The 13,581-nt window shown below is 39.7% G+C and overlaps 1 protein-coding gene across 1 annotated transcript in view; it reads left to right on the top strand.

The window, feature by feature from the left end:
• Nucleotides 1-12,500, top strand: part of pvalb6 (parvalbumin 6) — a 55,097-nt gene extending 42,597 nt beyond the window's left edge. The window contains exons 2-5 of the mRNA XM_084926503.1: nucleotides 9,334-9,399; nucleotides 9,834-9,966; nucleotides 10,093-10,202; nucleotides 11,752-12,500. Of these exons, the coding sequence (XP_084782629.1) occupies nucleotides 9,339-9,399; nucleotides 9,834-9,966; nucleotides 10,093-10,202; nucleotides 11,752-11,777 (330 nt within the window). The 5' untranslated portion in view covers nucleotides 9,334-9,338 and the 3' untranslated portion in view covers nucleotides 11,778-12,500. The remainder of the gene's footprint in view (nucleotides 1-9,333; nucleotides 9,400-9,833; nucleotides 9,967-10,092; nucleotides 10,203-11,751) is intronic.
• Nucleotides 12,501-13,581: the final 1,081 nt, after the last annotated feature.

Below are 13,581 nucleotides of genomic sequence, written 5' to 3'. Positions count from 1 at the left end.
CAGTGATAGAGAGCAGGGCCTTGTAATTTGTCACTGATGATGTGGAATGCCTTAAAGGAGGAATTCGTAGAGGAGAATTAAAAGTGAAAATTAAAAGTTTAAGAGAATGGAGAGAGAGGAAGAGAGAGAGAGAGAGAGAGGCAAAGAGAAGTAGTGGAGTGAGTGATAGGATCAGAGACGGATTAGAGGACAGAGCAAAGTCCCTCGGGTGGGAGGTGTGAGAAAATTAGGTGGAGAAATCGAATGGCTGGAAGGAGGGAGAGCTAGAGTGAGGGAGGGGTGAGAAAGGGTGAGCATAAGAAAAGAAATCTGGCTGGAACGAGGGGTGGAGATTGATCCAAGATTATTAATAGTAATGTTTGATTAGCACGGGTCCAGTCAGGAAAGCGATACAGGCCAACCTAGTGGGATAACATCCCTGTCCCCACACTGAACCCAGAGCCCATTTTTCATCCTAAAATAGTTGGAGAGGACACGTATAAAACTGAAAGAGCAGAGCCTCTGATCTTTGACTGGACATCCCTCCTGAACCCATCTCGCCCCTCTTCCCGCCTTAAACCCGTCCACCAGCAACAAGGTAAGAGGAAGAATAAGGGAGAGACAAAAAGTTTGCCTGAAAGAAAAAGACAGCGATAAATGAGAGATGAAACGACAAAGGCCAGTGCTTTAAGTGTAACCTGCAGCAGATCACACTTGACAATGATTTTCAGGTACCTTCCTCACAGGGCTGATGAACGCTTACAGCTGGCTTTGCTTTCTAATCAAATGCAGTGATGGATGCAACTAAACAGGAAAAGCAATTTGCCTTCTTTCACTGTCTCCATAGAGTCTGATTAGATTTAGATAGAGCGACAGTATATCAACAAAGTAATCACTTTCTGATAGTAACGCTTTGCTGCCAGAATTAAAGGACACAGGTTTGCAACACCGCTTACGTGTGAAATCTGTCAAGGTCAAATTTTAATTACCACTTAATGAGATTGAAAGCAGTGTCCTGTCTGTGCTCCATGGTAATGCATCTGTAGCAAAATGCTGATGAAGTACGGGAAATTTCTCTTGAGAATAAATCCATGTGCTTATGATTAAAATGTTGCATATTACTCACATACTAAACTGTGCCATGAATATTAATGAGGAGAACAATACTTTAGTGGTTGCAGTCTTAATTAATGAGGAGACAGAGTTTTTTGGTGCAAACATGACACAGGGACGTGCCCCTCGGGTAAAGCGGTACAACTTTGGCCATCTTTGCTCGTGGGCTGTCATTAATGGTGTATCTGCTTCACATCAGGACATTCTTATTACGTCGGCATAATTTAAAGTACAGTTTTACCTCAGGTGCCAAATGACATATCTCTTATATACTGGTCTCTAAAAACGTACTGTACAGGAAGAGCAAAAAGATGCATGTCTCCTGCTTGAAATACACAATAACACACCCCATGTATATAAAGCTTCACTTCAGACTAACAGATTCAGCCCATAGCACACTGAAATGTCTAAAAAATTATTTCTATGATCATTGTTATGATTAGATTAGAAGTTTTGTTTTCCTTTGACCAGCAACTGAATATTTTCTTGTAAAACAATGCACAGATCCTTCTGCACACACACATACGCACATGCAAACCACAAATGCAGCGCTGTTGCTGATGGCAAGCTGTAACTGTGTGGTTAAGCTATCCTCTCCCGTACCTGCCAGCGGATTAGACAGTGGCCAGTGGTGATAACAGCCAGATGATCCCCATGCCTCTGCTGCTCTTATCAAATCCTCTTTTTACTCGCTGCAGTCGCCCGTGGCTACATGCACGCACAAGTGTGTTTGTTTCAGTTATGGAACTGACACCACCGTACCATCTCTTCTCATAAGGAGCGGTATACAATCGATAAGCAGTCTTATGCACTCTAACAGATAGCTCTGGTTGAGGTAATTTTGCAGATCAGTGGCGATTCAGATTAAAAGCTTTCAGGGAGAAAGAAAATCATTGAGGGCTCCCTTTGTTTCAAGAAAGAATAGCCCATCAGAGTGCTTCATTGTCTTCACATTAATGGTGTAGCTAAAGCTGCTGGCACCCTTTAAGGGAACTGAATGACAAATGTTAAATACTGAAATCTTTTGTAGGGATATGAAATGCACTGTATGGTTATAGGCCAAATGAAAAATTGTGGAGTTTTTAATTACAAAATAAACCTCGCTGTTGGCGATCGTAATGAAACCTTAAATCAGCATAAAGCTTGAGGGGTGTTTAAGTCACATAATAACAATAATTCCACTATAATGTGTTTATTGTTTAATGTTGTATTGCTTTAAAATGCCAGAGAGGCGGAAAGAGAAAAAATGAAGAAGGTTCATTTTCAGTTCACACTGCAGTAATACTGAAGGGGCACCTTGCCTTGGTTTATCTATGTAAGTCTAACACACACTGGCACACACATATTACCTCAGCTTTTAACAGAGTTCCTCTCAAACACACACACACAAACACACACTCAGATTCACGTTCTCAAATGAGCACAAACGGCTCAGGTTTCTTGAAATGCAAGTATATTCTTCTTCCTGCATTCCACCTCTTCACTCGAGTCTGCCTGGCACCTCAGTAACACATTTAAAAACTTTCACACGCACACGCACACACACGCAAATATATTCACACATCCATGCAGCTGTTACTGTAAACTGGAGAGTTGGCACTCCTGCACTATAGTTGGGTTTCCCACACCTAGCAGGACCATCAGTGTCATGTGACTTCCCAAGTCTTTCCCCACTTTAAAAGGTTCACAGGCAAGCCTTGTGTAAACCAGAACTGCCTTTGAGATGTTACTTTATCCTCAAGAAATACGAAGCGTTTTCTAAAGTTCGGTCTATGTAGAATAACTTTCAATTTTTTATTTAGCCAGACAAAAGATGTCATCTAATAATAATCAAACATTTCACCAATTATGAGCTAAATGTGTTACTGTATACACTGTGTACAAATAAATTACTCTGTTAATAAATAGGCAAAATTACAAATGGTTCATTATCTGACATTTTAATAAACTACTAGAAAAGTAATAACAATAAGAAGTAAATAATATACAAAGAGGGATTTGCAAAACATTAAGCAGTCATTGAGTCCACACTTTGAAATACATGAATAAATTCATAAATGCATAATGGACTTTGCTTGTTGTGGACATGGATCATGTTGACTTCTTAATAATTGTGCTACTATGGCTGGCATACTGTTTGTTTTAGATTCATTTTGTGGTATTGAATGAAATCCCCCGACATTAAAGTTTAGAGTTAAAGCAATCTGTCAACATTTTAAAAAATCTGCTAATTACCTTTCTCACTCATTAGTACATTTGATAAAACAAATATATAATATGCCCATGAATAAGCTTTAGAGTTGTTGGTATGTGGATTTCTCTTATGCTAAGAACAAGTTTCATCCACTTCCTTCCAATCTATTCTGACTCCAGTATCGTATACTTCAGGCACGCCTGATATTTCAAGTGTTCTCATTTGACTTTGCAAGAAAGTCGAGCAAACTGAATTTATTTTTTTTTTTTTAAAGAAGCTTTTTTTCTAGTCTTGCATTATCCAGTTTTGGCACATCTGTGTGAATTGTAGCCTCAGTATCCTTTTCTTAGCAGGCAGGGCTGGCACGCAGTGTGGTCTTCTGCTTCTGTATTTAGAGATGCTCTTCTATAAACAGAATAGTTGATCGACTGTTGCCTTCCTATAAGCTTGGCCATTTTCTCTGACCTCTTTCATTGGCAAGACCTTTTCATTGGATATTTTCTCTTTCCCAGACGGCTCTCTATGAACCCTAGAGATGGTAAGTCTAAAGAGATCGGCAGTTTCTGAAATACTCGGACCACTCCATCTGGCACCAACAACTATGCCACTCTCCTGACAGACTTTCTGACTAATAGGTCACAATGCGTGAGGGTGAATCATGTATTTTCTGATGTGCTCTCCTCTTCTACTGGATCACCCCAGGGTTGCTGCCTCTCACCTCTTCTGTTCATTCTGTACACGAATGAGTGTCGCAGCAATTTCACGAACAGACACATCCTGAAGTTTGCTGATGACACAGTGATCGTCAGTCTTCTGGTGGGGAGTCAGGCCATGGACAGGTTGTAGATGATTTTGTGGATTGGTGTGATGAGTCCTTCCTTTCACTCAATGTGTCAAAAACTAAAGACATGATTATTGATTTTAGGAAGTCCTCTTATAGCTCATCACCTACTATCATTAAAACTGCTGATATTGGGATCGTTGAGAGTTATAAATATCTAGGTGTGGTACTTGACCATAAACTGTGTTTTGAATCTCATGCTGATGCCACTACTAAAAAAGTTCAACAAAGACTGTTCTTTTTAAGGAAAATGAGATCTTTTAATGTCTCATCTGACATGTTGTCTTTGTTTCATAGACGTTTTATCGAATCTGTGATGTCTTTTTGTATCGCTGCCTGGTTTGGTAACCTGATGGTGAAGAATAAGAATCGGTTGGGTCTTTTGGTAAAAACTGCTAGCAAAATTTCAGGGCGCTGGAAAGATGGACTTTTGGCCATTTACAATAAAAATGTGCTTAGAAAGGCTCATTCTATTGTTAATTGTTCGAACCACAGTGAGTTTGAGTTGTTGCCTTCTGGCCGCTGTTGTAGAGTACCTCTGAGGAAGACCAAAAGACTCCAAGCTTCTTTTATCCCTACTGCATCCTGTCTCCTAAATGGCATATAACCGTTCTGGGATTTTCTATTACTATCATTGTCATTTTATATGATTGTTTTGTTTACTTTTATCCTGTTGCTAAACTAATTTCCCTTTTGGGACAATAAAGATTGAATTTGAATTGAATTATGTGATTGGCTGATTAGATCATTGCATCGATGAGAATTAAAATGAATACCGTGTGATCTACTAATCACATAGACATTACCAACATTAAAAATGAAATAAAATGACACCAGCGAAGAAAATCTGCACATTTCCTCAAATACCTAATTTATTTAATAAATTATTAAAATAGATCTGGGATGTTATAGATTAACTTTGGTGTATTTTTACCATCCTCACAAGGTGAACTGTTAGTCTGTTTGTATGCGTGCAGGTGTGTCTACGTGGTCAAACGTGCTATCGTAACAGGAAATATCACAAAGATGGATTTTTGGATTTTAGCAGTTTTTTGTGTCTTTCACAGGACAGGCTTGGTCAGCATGTAAAAGCATCATTCGCATGAATTTACTGGTGTATAGTTGAAACCAAAATGACTCTGAAGATAGGTTTGCTTAACCGTTAAGGGTCATAAAGGTACATAAAGAGCTGCTAAACATTCGTTTTATTGTGGCTATTAAACACAGTGATACCTGAGGCATGATGCAGCAAAGAACAGGCGGCATGAGTCATTTGCAACCTGCGGAAATGTATAGGTCATACAGACCGTATTTCCAACAGTGAGAAGGACGGAGGGGTGATATTGGCCAGTTCAGTATCATTTGCTGAACAGAGAGAACACAGTGTTGATGACGGTCCAAGGAAAATGATGATGGAGTGTCATTCCTATGACTTTAGCTGAGACAGTTCAACTCCGTCAACTCTCAAAGTTTTCCACCAGAGCATCTTACTAATCTTTGAAGTCAGACTCTTACAAATGTGTTCCATGTTAAAAAATTAAGAAGATGGATTACTATGAAATTAACACTTGTTGATAATTGGTGAATGCATTATGGTTAATTTGTTAGTGTTGCTATGTTTCAGACAACCTCAGAAAAGGATATTTTGAAGCCTTAACTAGATTAAAATGAAAGCGCTGAAGATTTCAAGTATATTATACAAAATAGAAACTTATTGTCTTAAATACAAGCTGGTGTTTTTTTATGTAGTAATGATGTGACTGCTAACCCTTAGAACTGATTTGACTTAATATCTGAAGCTATGTTTACACGTACACAGGAGTTTTAAAAAAAACCCCACAGAGTTCATTTTGAAAAACAGTCTATATGAAAAGGCAAAAAACTAAAAAACTGTGTCAAGAGAATGCCGAAGGAACACGTGGTGATATAAACTGAAATGTGAATGTTGGACCATAAACAATAACAGAGTGCACAGGATTATTCTGAGACAAACTCTTAATTATCTTTGCATTTGCATTTTACAAGACTCGTGAACATCTGGACGTAGCCTTACTTTGGCTAATTCAACTCAGCTGTTTTTTTCATTTTCAAAACTCAACATAATTTTAAACTTGACTAAAGCTTTTCAGTCAAGTTTTTTTTAAGCTGCAGTGGAATGAACACCACTGGTTGCCCTACACCAGTCTGACAGTCTTAAATTACTTAAATAGCTTCTAAATTATTATCATTTAATAATTTTCACAGACATTTCATTATCTGGATTAATCAGACAGCCCTAACAACACTGGATAAAAAACTGAAAGTAATATGAATTAAATTTTCACTTTATTATCACCTGTCACCTGCTGACAAGTTTTTACCCTTGAAAATCATCTCTTCTCCTCCTGTCCTCCACACTCTTTCTTTCTCCATCTTTGAGAGTGACCGATTCATTTTTAAATTTTTAAGATGCTGTTAAGCTGTTTGAAACACGCTACTTAAAAAAGTAGCTCTGCTTATGCACATCTCCCATCTCTTTATTGTTAACATCTGCTTGCACAAATGAATGACAGGTATTAGAGGATGTGTGTGGACTGTGCTCTGCCATGGGGTGACATTACGTTCTGATTTGCTGATTATCTCCGTGGCATCTGCATCTGAATCAAACTACGTATCAGATATCAGATTTAATTGCTCGTTAACTGAAGGTGTCAGGACACCGTTAGGGATCACGTGCGTTCCAGTGTGGCTGGTATTGCTTTCACCTTGTGAATCGTTCTGTCTGTCTGCGTGTTTTTGTGTTCTCATAGGAAAATATAGTGATTGTGACGCCAATATATACAGGACCTGCTGCAAGGGCAGTGTTTTGAGTGTTTTGCCCATGTACACTTACTGGCTACATCATTAGGTACATCTTGCTAGCAACCGTTTGGACCATTTTTTTGTCCTTAGAGCTGCCCTAATTCTTGGTGGCATAGATTCAACAAAGTGCTGTAAAACATTCCTCAGAGATTTTGGTCCACATTTATATTCACAGCCAGTTTGGCTTTGTGAGATGGTGTGTTATACTGCTGAAATCAGCCTTCAGATGATGGGTGGACACCATCAAGACTCATCAGGCTAGGACATGATTTTCCAGTCCTCTGTTGTCCAATTTTGCTAAGCCCATTCAAATGTCAACCTCAGTTCCCTGTTCATAGCTGACAGAAAGAGCACTCGCTGTGGTGTTTTGCTGCTGTAGACCACATCTGCTTAAGGTTCTTGCGATGTTGTGTGTTTAGTGATGTTCTTCTGTGCATCCTGTCAGTCAATCACTTTTGCCTTTTTTCAGCTCAAAACAGTCTCTCCTTTGATGTCTGGCACCAATAAGGCATTTTCTCTCAGAGAACCAGCACTCACTAGATGTTTTCTCTATTTCAATCCACATAACTAAGTCTACTTCCTTAGACACAGTTATGTGGAACAATCCCAGTACATCAGCAGTATATCCATCTGGCACCAACAACCATGCTCAATGTTCAAAGTCACTTAAATCACCTTTCTTCACCACTCTGATGCTCAGTTTGAACTCAAGCAGGTCATCTTGACCACATCTGTATGCTTAAATGCACTGAACTGCTGCCACGTGACTGCTGATTAGATATTTGTGCTAATGAGCAGCTGAACAGGTGTCCCTAATGAAATGACTGCTGAGCTTGTGTTAGAAATATGAGGGACCCTGTGCCTTTCCATTTTACACTCTTCTACACAGTCTTTGGCTTCTGATGTATTTGTAACTTCCACTGTGACGCAGCTTTATCTGACGTACAAAAATGTGAGATTTAGGATGATATAAACTCCCAGAGATGTCATTGGTACTCTAGGCAAGCATTTTTTGCAACTTTGTGGGACACAAAGTAAAACATATGCTTCCAGTTTATCATTTTTGATTAGTAGGGAATAAAACTGGTGAATAACTTAAATAAAATTTATTTGATCTAGTAAATGTCCTCAACTAGTTCGGCTGGCTGGTGTCCTCTGCTGACCTTTGGCTTTTTGCTGTGGATTTGAAGTTAGTCTGTCTGGAAAATTCACTGCACATCTATTGTGTGTGGTGTTGTGTGATAGCCTGCACCTGACGTTCTGAAATGCTGTGATTTAATGTTCAAATTTCAATGTAATGTATTATTCACCTGATTTCCCAGACACTTTTCTGGTGAACTGTGAATAGCGCAGAAAGTCGTACATTTGTCCATTCAGGCAAAGGTTCGTGTGGATGTGAGTGAACCAGTACTCATTGATCACACAGCCTACTTAAAATAACGTGTTGCCCACAAAACCCCATTATGGTTCGCCTGCCTGTAAAGTGAAATCGGAGCACTACTTCCTCTAATCCACACATAACTCGCTTCCCCTTAGCACCACTCCTCTCTAGCTTTCTGACTTCCTCCTCCACTCTTACAGATTTGTGTTTACCGTCTAATGTATATACATCCCATACACGTGTCTTTACACTCTTAACAGAAGGAAAGAGGGCATCAGTCAAAGTCAGCGGGAAAGTGACAACTTCATAAGCAGCGATCAGGTTCAGTCACACACACGCAGTAAAAAGCCAAAGCGCAGTTTAGCGCAGGGTTCACCTTTCATAGCACGAGGCACAAGAAGAAGATTCTCCATCTGGAGTGGGCTGACAAACTGAATTCTCCGGTGATATTTCAAACACAGCAGAGGACTCATATGGCCTGTTAAACCCCTGCTGACTTGGCCTCTCGCCCTGTTTGTGTCCCTACCACCTCAAAGATATGACACAGATAAAATGGAAAACATTTGAAAGGCACACTTGTTTTTGTGTCCATCTGTCATCACTCGTCTCCATCATTCTGGTATTCTCCTTCCATCCTGATTTTTGTTTTAATGTCCGCAGCCCTGGCTCTACATCCTGAAATGCCACAAACAAACCTCCTTCACTTCCCGTTTCTCTCAACACCCTACTACAGCAGGCTACCTTTCTCCTCTCATTCTCCTCTTTCCCTTTATCACTCCTCTTTTACTGTCACTAATTCATTCTGTCACTCATCACCTCCTTCTCACATGTCCTGATTTCCTGCTCCATTTCTAGAGTGTCACCAGTGTAATACAAGAATGTCTCAGTACTGTCTCTGCTCTCTGGCGACCTTGCTTTTAACCTCTCGGTTCTTCTCTTTTGATTCAGCCTCTCTCCCTGACTTTTTTTATCCTCCTCCAACAGCCGAGATGGCAATGAGCAGCATCCTCAACACCGATGACATCAAGAAAGCTCTAGATGCATTTGCAGGTGAGTACCAGCACAGCCGTGACGGGAAAAAGTTAGTCCCAAAAAAAGCTGGAGCCAGAACTTTTGGGGTTTTTTTCCCTTACGTCGTTCTATATCGGTTACACTCAACTTATAAAAAATAATTTTCCACCTTTGGCCTTCATTAACCAGACCAACACGGAATAAGAAACTTTCCTCGACATTGAGAAATTAGTAGTTTAATTGTATTTCACCATGTTCTGACAGTTTGTGAATATTCACACTTACTTACGTCGGGAATTTGATGCCCTTTAAGTGTCCAACAAAAGCTTTGTCTCTTTTTTAAACATTAGAAGATCCAATCGTATCTAAATCACTCTGTTTTTTGGATCATCAAGTTTTAATAGGCATCAAGAGGAGTTTAAATGAAATTGTCAAAGTCCTAATGTGGCTTCTGTGTTTTTCTGTGTGTCCAGTTGCTGACTCTTTTGACCACAAGAAGTTTTTTGAGCTGGTGGGTCTGAAGTCCAAGTCTGCCGACGATGTGAAGAAGGTCTTCACGGTGCTGGACGCGGACAACAGCGGCTTCATAGAGGAGGAAGAACTCAAGTGAGACAAACTAACACATGCACTCAAACACACATGTGTGTGCAAAGAAATCCCCAAAAGAGTAACAATTATCCACACAAAAGCATTCTGTGACACAAATCCAATCTTCTTTGCTTCCTCTCGTAGATTCGTCCTGAAGGGCTTTGCCAAAGATGGCAGGGACCTGACAGACAAAGAAACCAAAGCATTTTTAAAAGCAGCTGACAAGGATGGAGACGGCAAGATTGGAGTCGATGGTAAACGCAACACAAATACATCTAATTATTCTATTATTCTAAATAAAGGCCCACACATAAAGAACCAGTTTTTTTTAAATTCCCATTTTCATTCATCTATGCATGTGTTTAGTGCTTCATGGATAAAATCATGAAGAAAAAAACAAGAAAAAGCAATCAGGGCAGATTTTAAGCACAAGTCTATCAATGTTCATATTTAAGAAAAGTTTTTTCAGTTTTTTGCCCTGAACTTTAGGGTAAAGCACACTACTAAAATTTAGCCTTGCTCCTTGAAATTGGCCATAGCAGTGTGGTTGTGATCGCATCCATAAACAGAAGCTACTGTATATCACCTCTGCTGCAGCAAGCACATTATATGGCCTAAGACAATTATCCTGAATCTTGAACTCATCTGGACACTTTTACATCCACTACTAAAACTGAATTAAGAGATATCTATGTCCTAGAAGACCTAGTGAACTCCCTCACACCCATACAAGAAATCCACATGGTCATACGTTTCTTCTGCTGTCAATCTGCATTTTTTTTCAATGTGTAATTATATCTGTTCATTTCAAAAACCGGTGGGGGATGTAGCCACTGAAAGTGACACCCTAACCACAACAGTCAACTAAAGATAAAGGGCATGTGGTACAAAAGGGTTGGATGAACATCTTTGTCCTTAGAGCGGCAAGGATGTACAGTTAAACCCTGATACAGAACTGATAGATATGATTTTTGTCTTCTTAATATAGTAAACATACGATTATGCAAAAGCTGAGACCCACAGTAGATGCAGAATTCATACAAATGTCTGTCTACCGGTGGGTCCGCCTATAGGAATCATCAGCCCACTCACTGAAAACTCAGATCCACACTTACACAGCTATTTTTTAAAATTAGGATTTTTCAAAAAAATCTCTGTCCACATGGAAACGTTGGGGGGAAAAAAGCATGCTAAAGCAACAGATGGTGATGAAGCCTGATGTCAAAAAAGGTGACAGAGGTTCCCATCTTTGATGTTGCAAGATAAAAATCAGGTTGTGAAAACATTCACCCTGGAAGGTGTATTCTCTATAGCTTGGTTTTCAGTTATCTAAATTGCAGTTTCTGTGTGGATGACAGTCCAAAACACATGAAAAAACTATGTGTATCAAAAAAACCGTGTACGTGTGGACAGGGCCTTTAAAAAAGAAAAAAATCATAGTCACTTTTTTACTTATCTTACTCATTTTTTAGTTCTTGTTCTTTTCCAAAGGCCCGAGTTGTCCCTACAAAAGCCCCTGAATTCTGTAATTGTAATGTGTTTGATTAAATACAGAAAGTATTTAAGAAAAGTAACTTTTTTTTTTCTTTTGTAAGCTCAAGAAAATTCAACTGCCCGCCCAGAGATAACAGCGTGACATGATTTTTAAAGGCATGCATGTGATAACTTGTTTGATGCAGATAAGTCTCAAAACCTTATTCTGATATTGACAGGGTATCAACTTGCACGTGCTCCTCAACAGCGTTTCGTTGTTTTGCTGTTTTCGCACACTCCTAACAGGTTGTGGTTTTTTCCTTCTTTCAGAATTTGCTGCCCTTGTGAAAGAATAATTCTTCTGCTCCCACTGCAATGAAGGATCACATGGCAACCAACACCACATCCTGGCAATCCCCCCACTTCCCCCTCCACCTCCACCTCCGCCAGCACCTACACCTCTCCTTCCCACCAGGCTGAAGCCGATCCCCACTCTGATCACTCCTCTCCTCTTCACCTCCCACCTGCAGTTTTCACGAAACACAATGCTGCACTGAAGTAGGCTGTGCTGTGCAACCTCCTCACGTCCCAAGTTTCCCCTTTAGCCGTATTCACCCTATTTATTTAATCCTTTTTATACAAACTGTTCTTGTTTCTGTTTATGTATAGAGTAAAAAAACATGCCTGCAGGAGTTAAACTTACATTGTAAAGCATAAAGTAGATATATAAAGATAACAGACATTATAAAAGAAAGACCCTCATTTCCTTCTCTACTTCTGACTTTGCATCCTTTCCTAGCTTTCAATTTCCATGAACCAGTTCTTCCTCTCTCTTCCCTTCTTTGTTTATCTTTTTTTCTCTTCTTCTCTCTACTCATGTCTGGCTCAGTGCCCCTTACTGCATTCGCTCCCCTTTGTCCTCTCCCACACCATCAACCTATCTATCTAGCTATCCACCCATCCCTTTCTCCTCTGGTAATGAGCTGTTGTAAAACACACCAAAAGAAGAAAGAAGTCAAGCTGTGAAAGAATAAAATAAAGTGGAAAAAAGAAAAGCCTTGAGAAGGCTGACTCACTAAGTCGCTTCTGTTAATTCCTTCCTTTGATGTGACTCTTATCTGATTTTACACTTTCAATCTCGTTGTCCTTCTTTCTTTCTCCCTTCCTCTATTCTGTCACTTTTTCCTTTATCAAGCAGATCAGCTGAAAAAAAAAACCCTAATGTTGTATGAGAAGGTGCACTTTCAAAAACAAAACTGCTGTGTCTAAGGGGATTAAAATGATCACACAGTATCATTTTTTAAAAATATTTCTTAATATATAATCTGTGGCATAAACAAAACCTCGGCGGAGTGGAGGTTTAAAAGGCCATATCTCCCATTTACTCAAAAGTGCAATACTAGTTTGAGAACCATGCTGTCGAGCCATTAGCACAGTTGGATTCATGCCGAGGTTCAATTTGGGTTAAGTATCCCCAGCGGAGGACCCAAACAGGCAACACAGGAATCTTTATCTTCTTTAGTAGAACATTTTACTGCCTGAGCAAATAAACACAGATCTGAAGCTCGAAGGATATCACTTTATTTAGCGGGCATGAGACTATTGAGCTCAGTGCTGCTGAGACAACCTCAATGCTTGTTCCAACAGACAGTTACGATTAGTTTGAGGAAGACAAAACCCGAGGAATTATAGAAAGAAGTATGTGGGAATGACATCCTCTATCACAGGATGAAGTTACCATGATAACTTTGTTTCCTGAGATCTTTCGATGAGTTCTCAAACTCTAAATTGCCTAACAATCCTTTACCATACTGTGGTACCTAGGATTTCTAAGAATAAACTACCACATGAATTCAATTCAATTCAATTCAATTTTATCTATATAGCGCCAAATCACAAGAACAGTCACCTCAGAGTGCTTTATATTGTAAGGTAGACCCTACAATAATACATATAGAGAAAAACCCAACAATCAAATGACCCCCTATGAGCAAGCCTTTTGGCAACAGTGGGAAGGAAAAACTCCCTTTTAACAGGAAGAAACCTCCAGCAGAACCAGGCTGAGGGACGGGCGGCCATCTGCTGCAAGCGGTTGGGGTGAGAGAAGGAAGACAGGACAAAGACATGCTGTGGAAGAGAGACAGAGATGAAACAACCATC

The sequence above is a fragment of the Perissodus microlepis genome, chromosome 4 (genome assembly GCF_051167445.1).
Source record: "Perissodus microlepis isolate ML-2025 ecotype Zambia chromosome 4, ASM5116744v1, whole genome shotgun sequence".
Classification (NCBI taxonomy): Eukaryota; Metazoa; Chordata; class Actinopteri; order Cichliformes; family Cichlidae; genus Perissodus; species Perissodus microlepis.
This window is presented reverse-complemented; position numbering and strand designations above follow the sequence as displayed.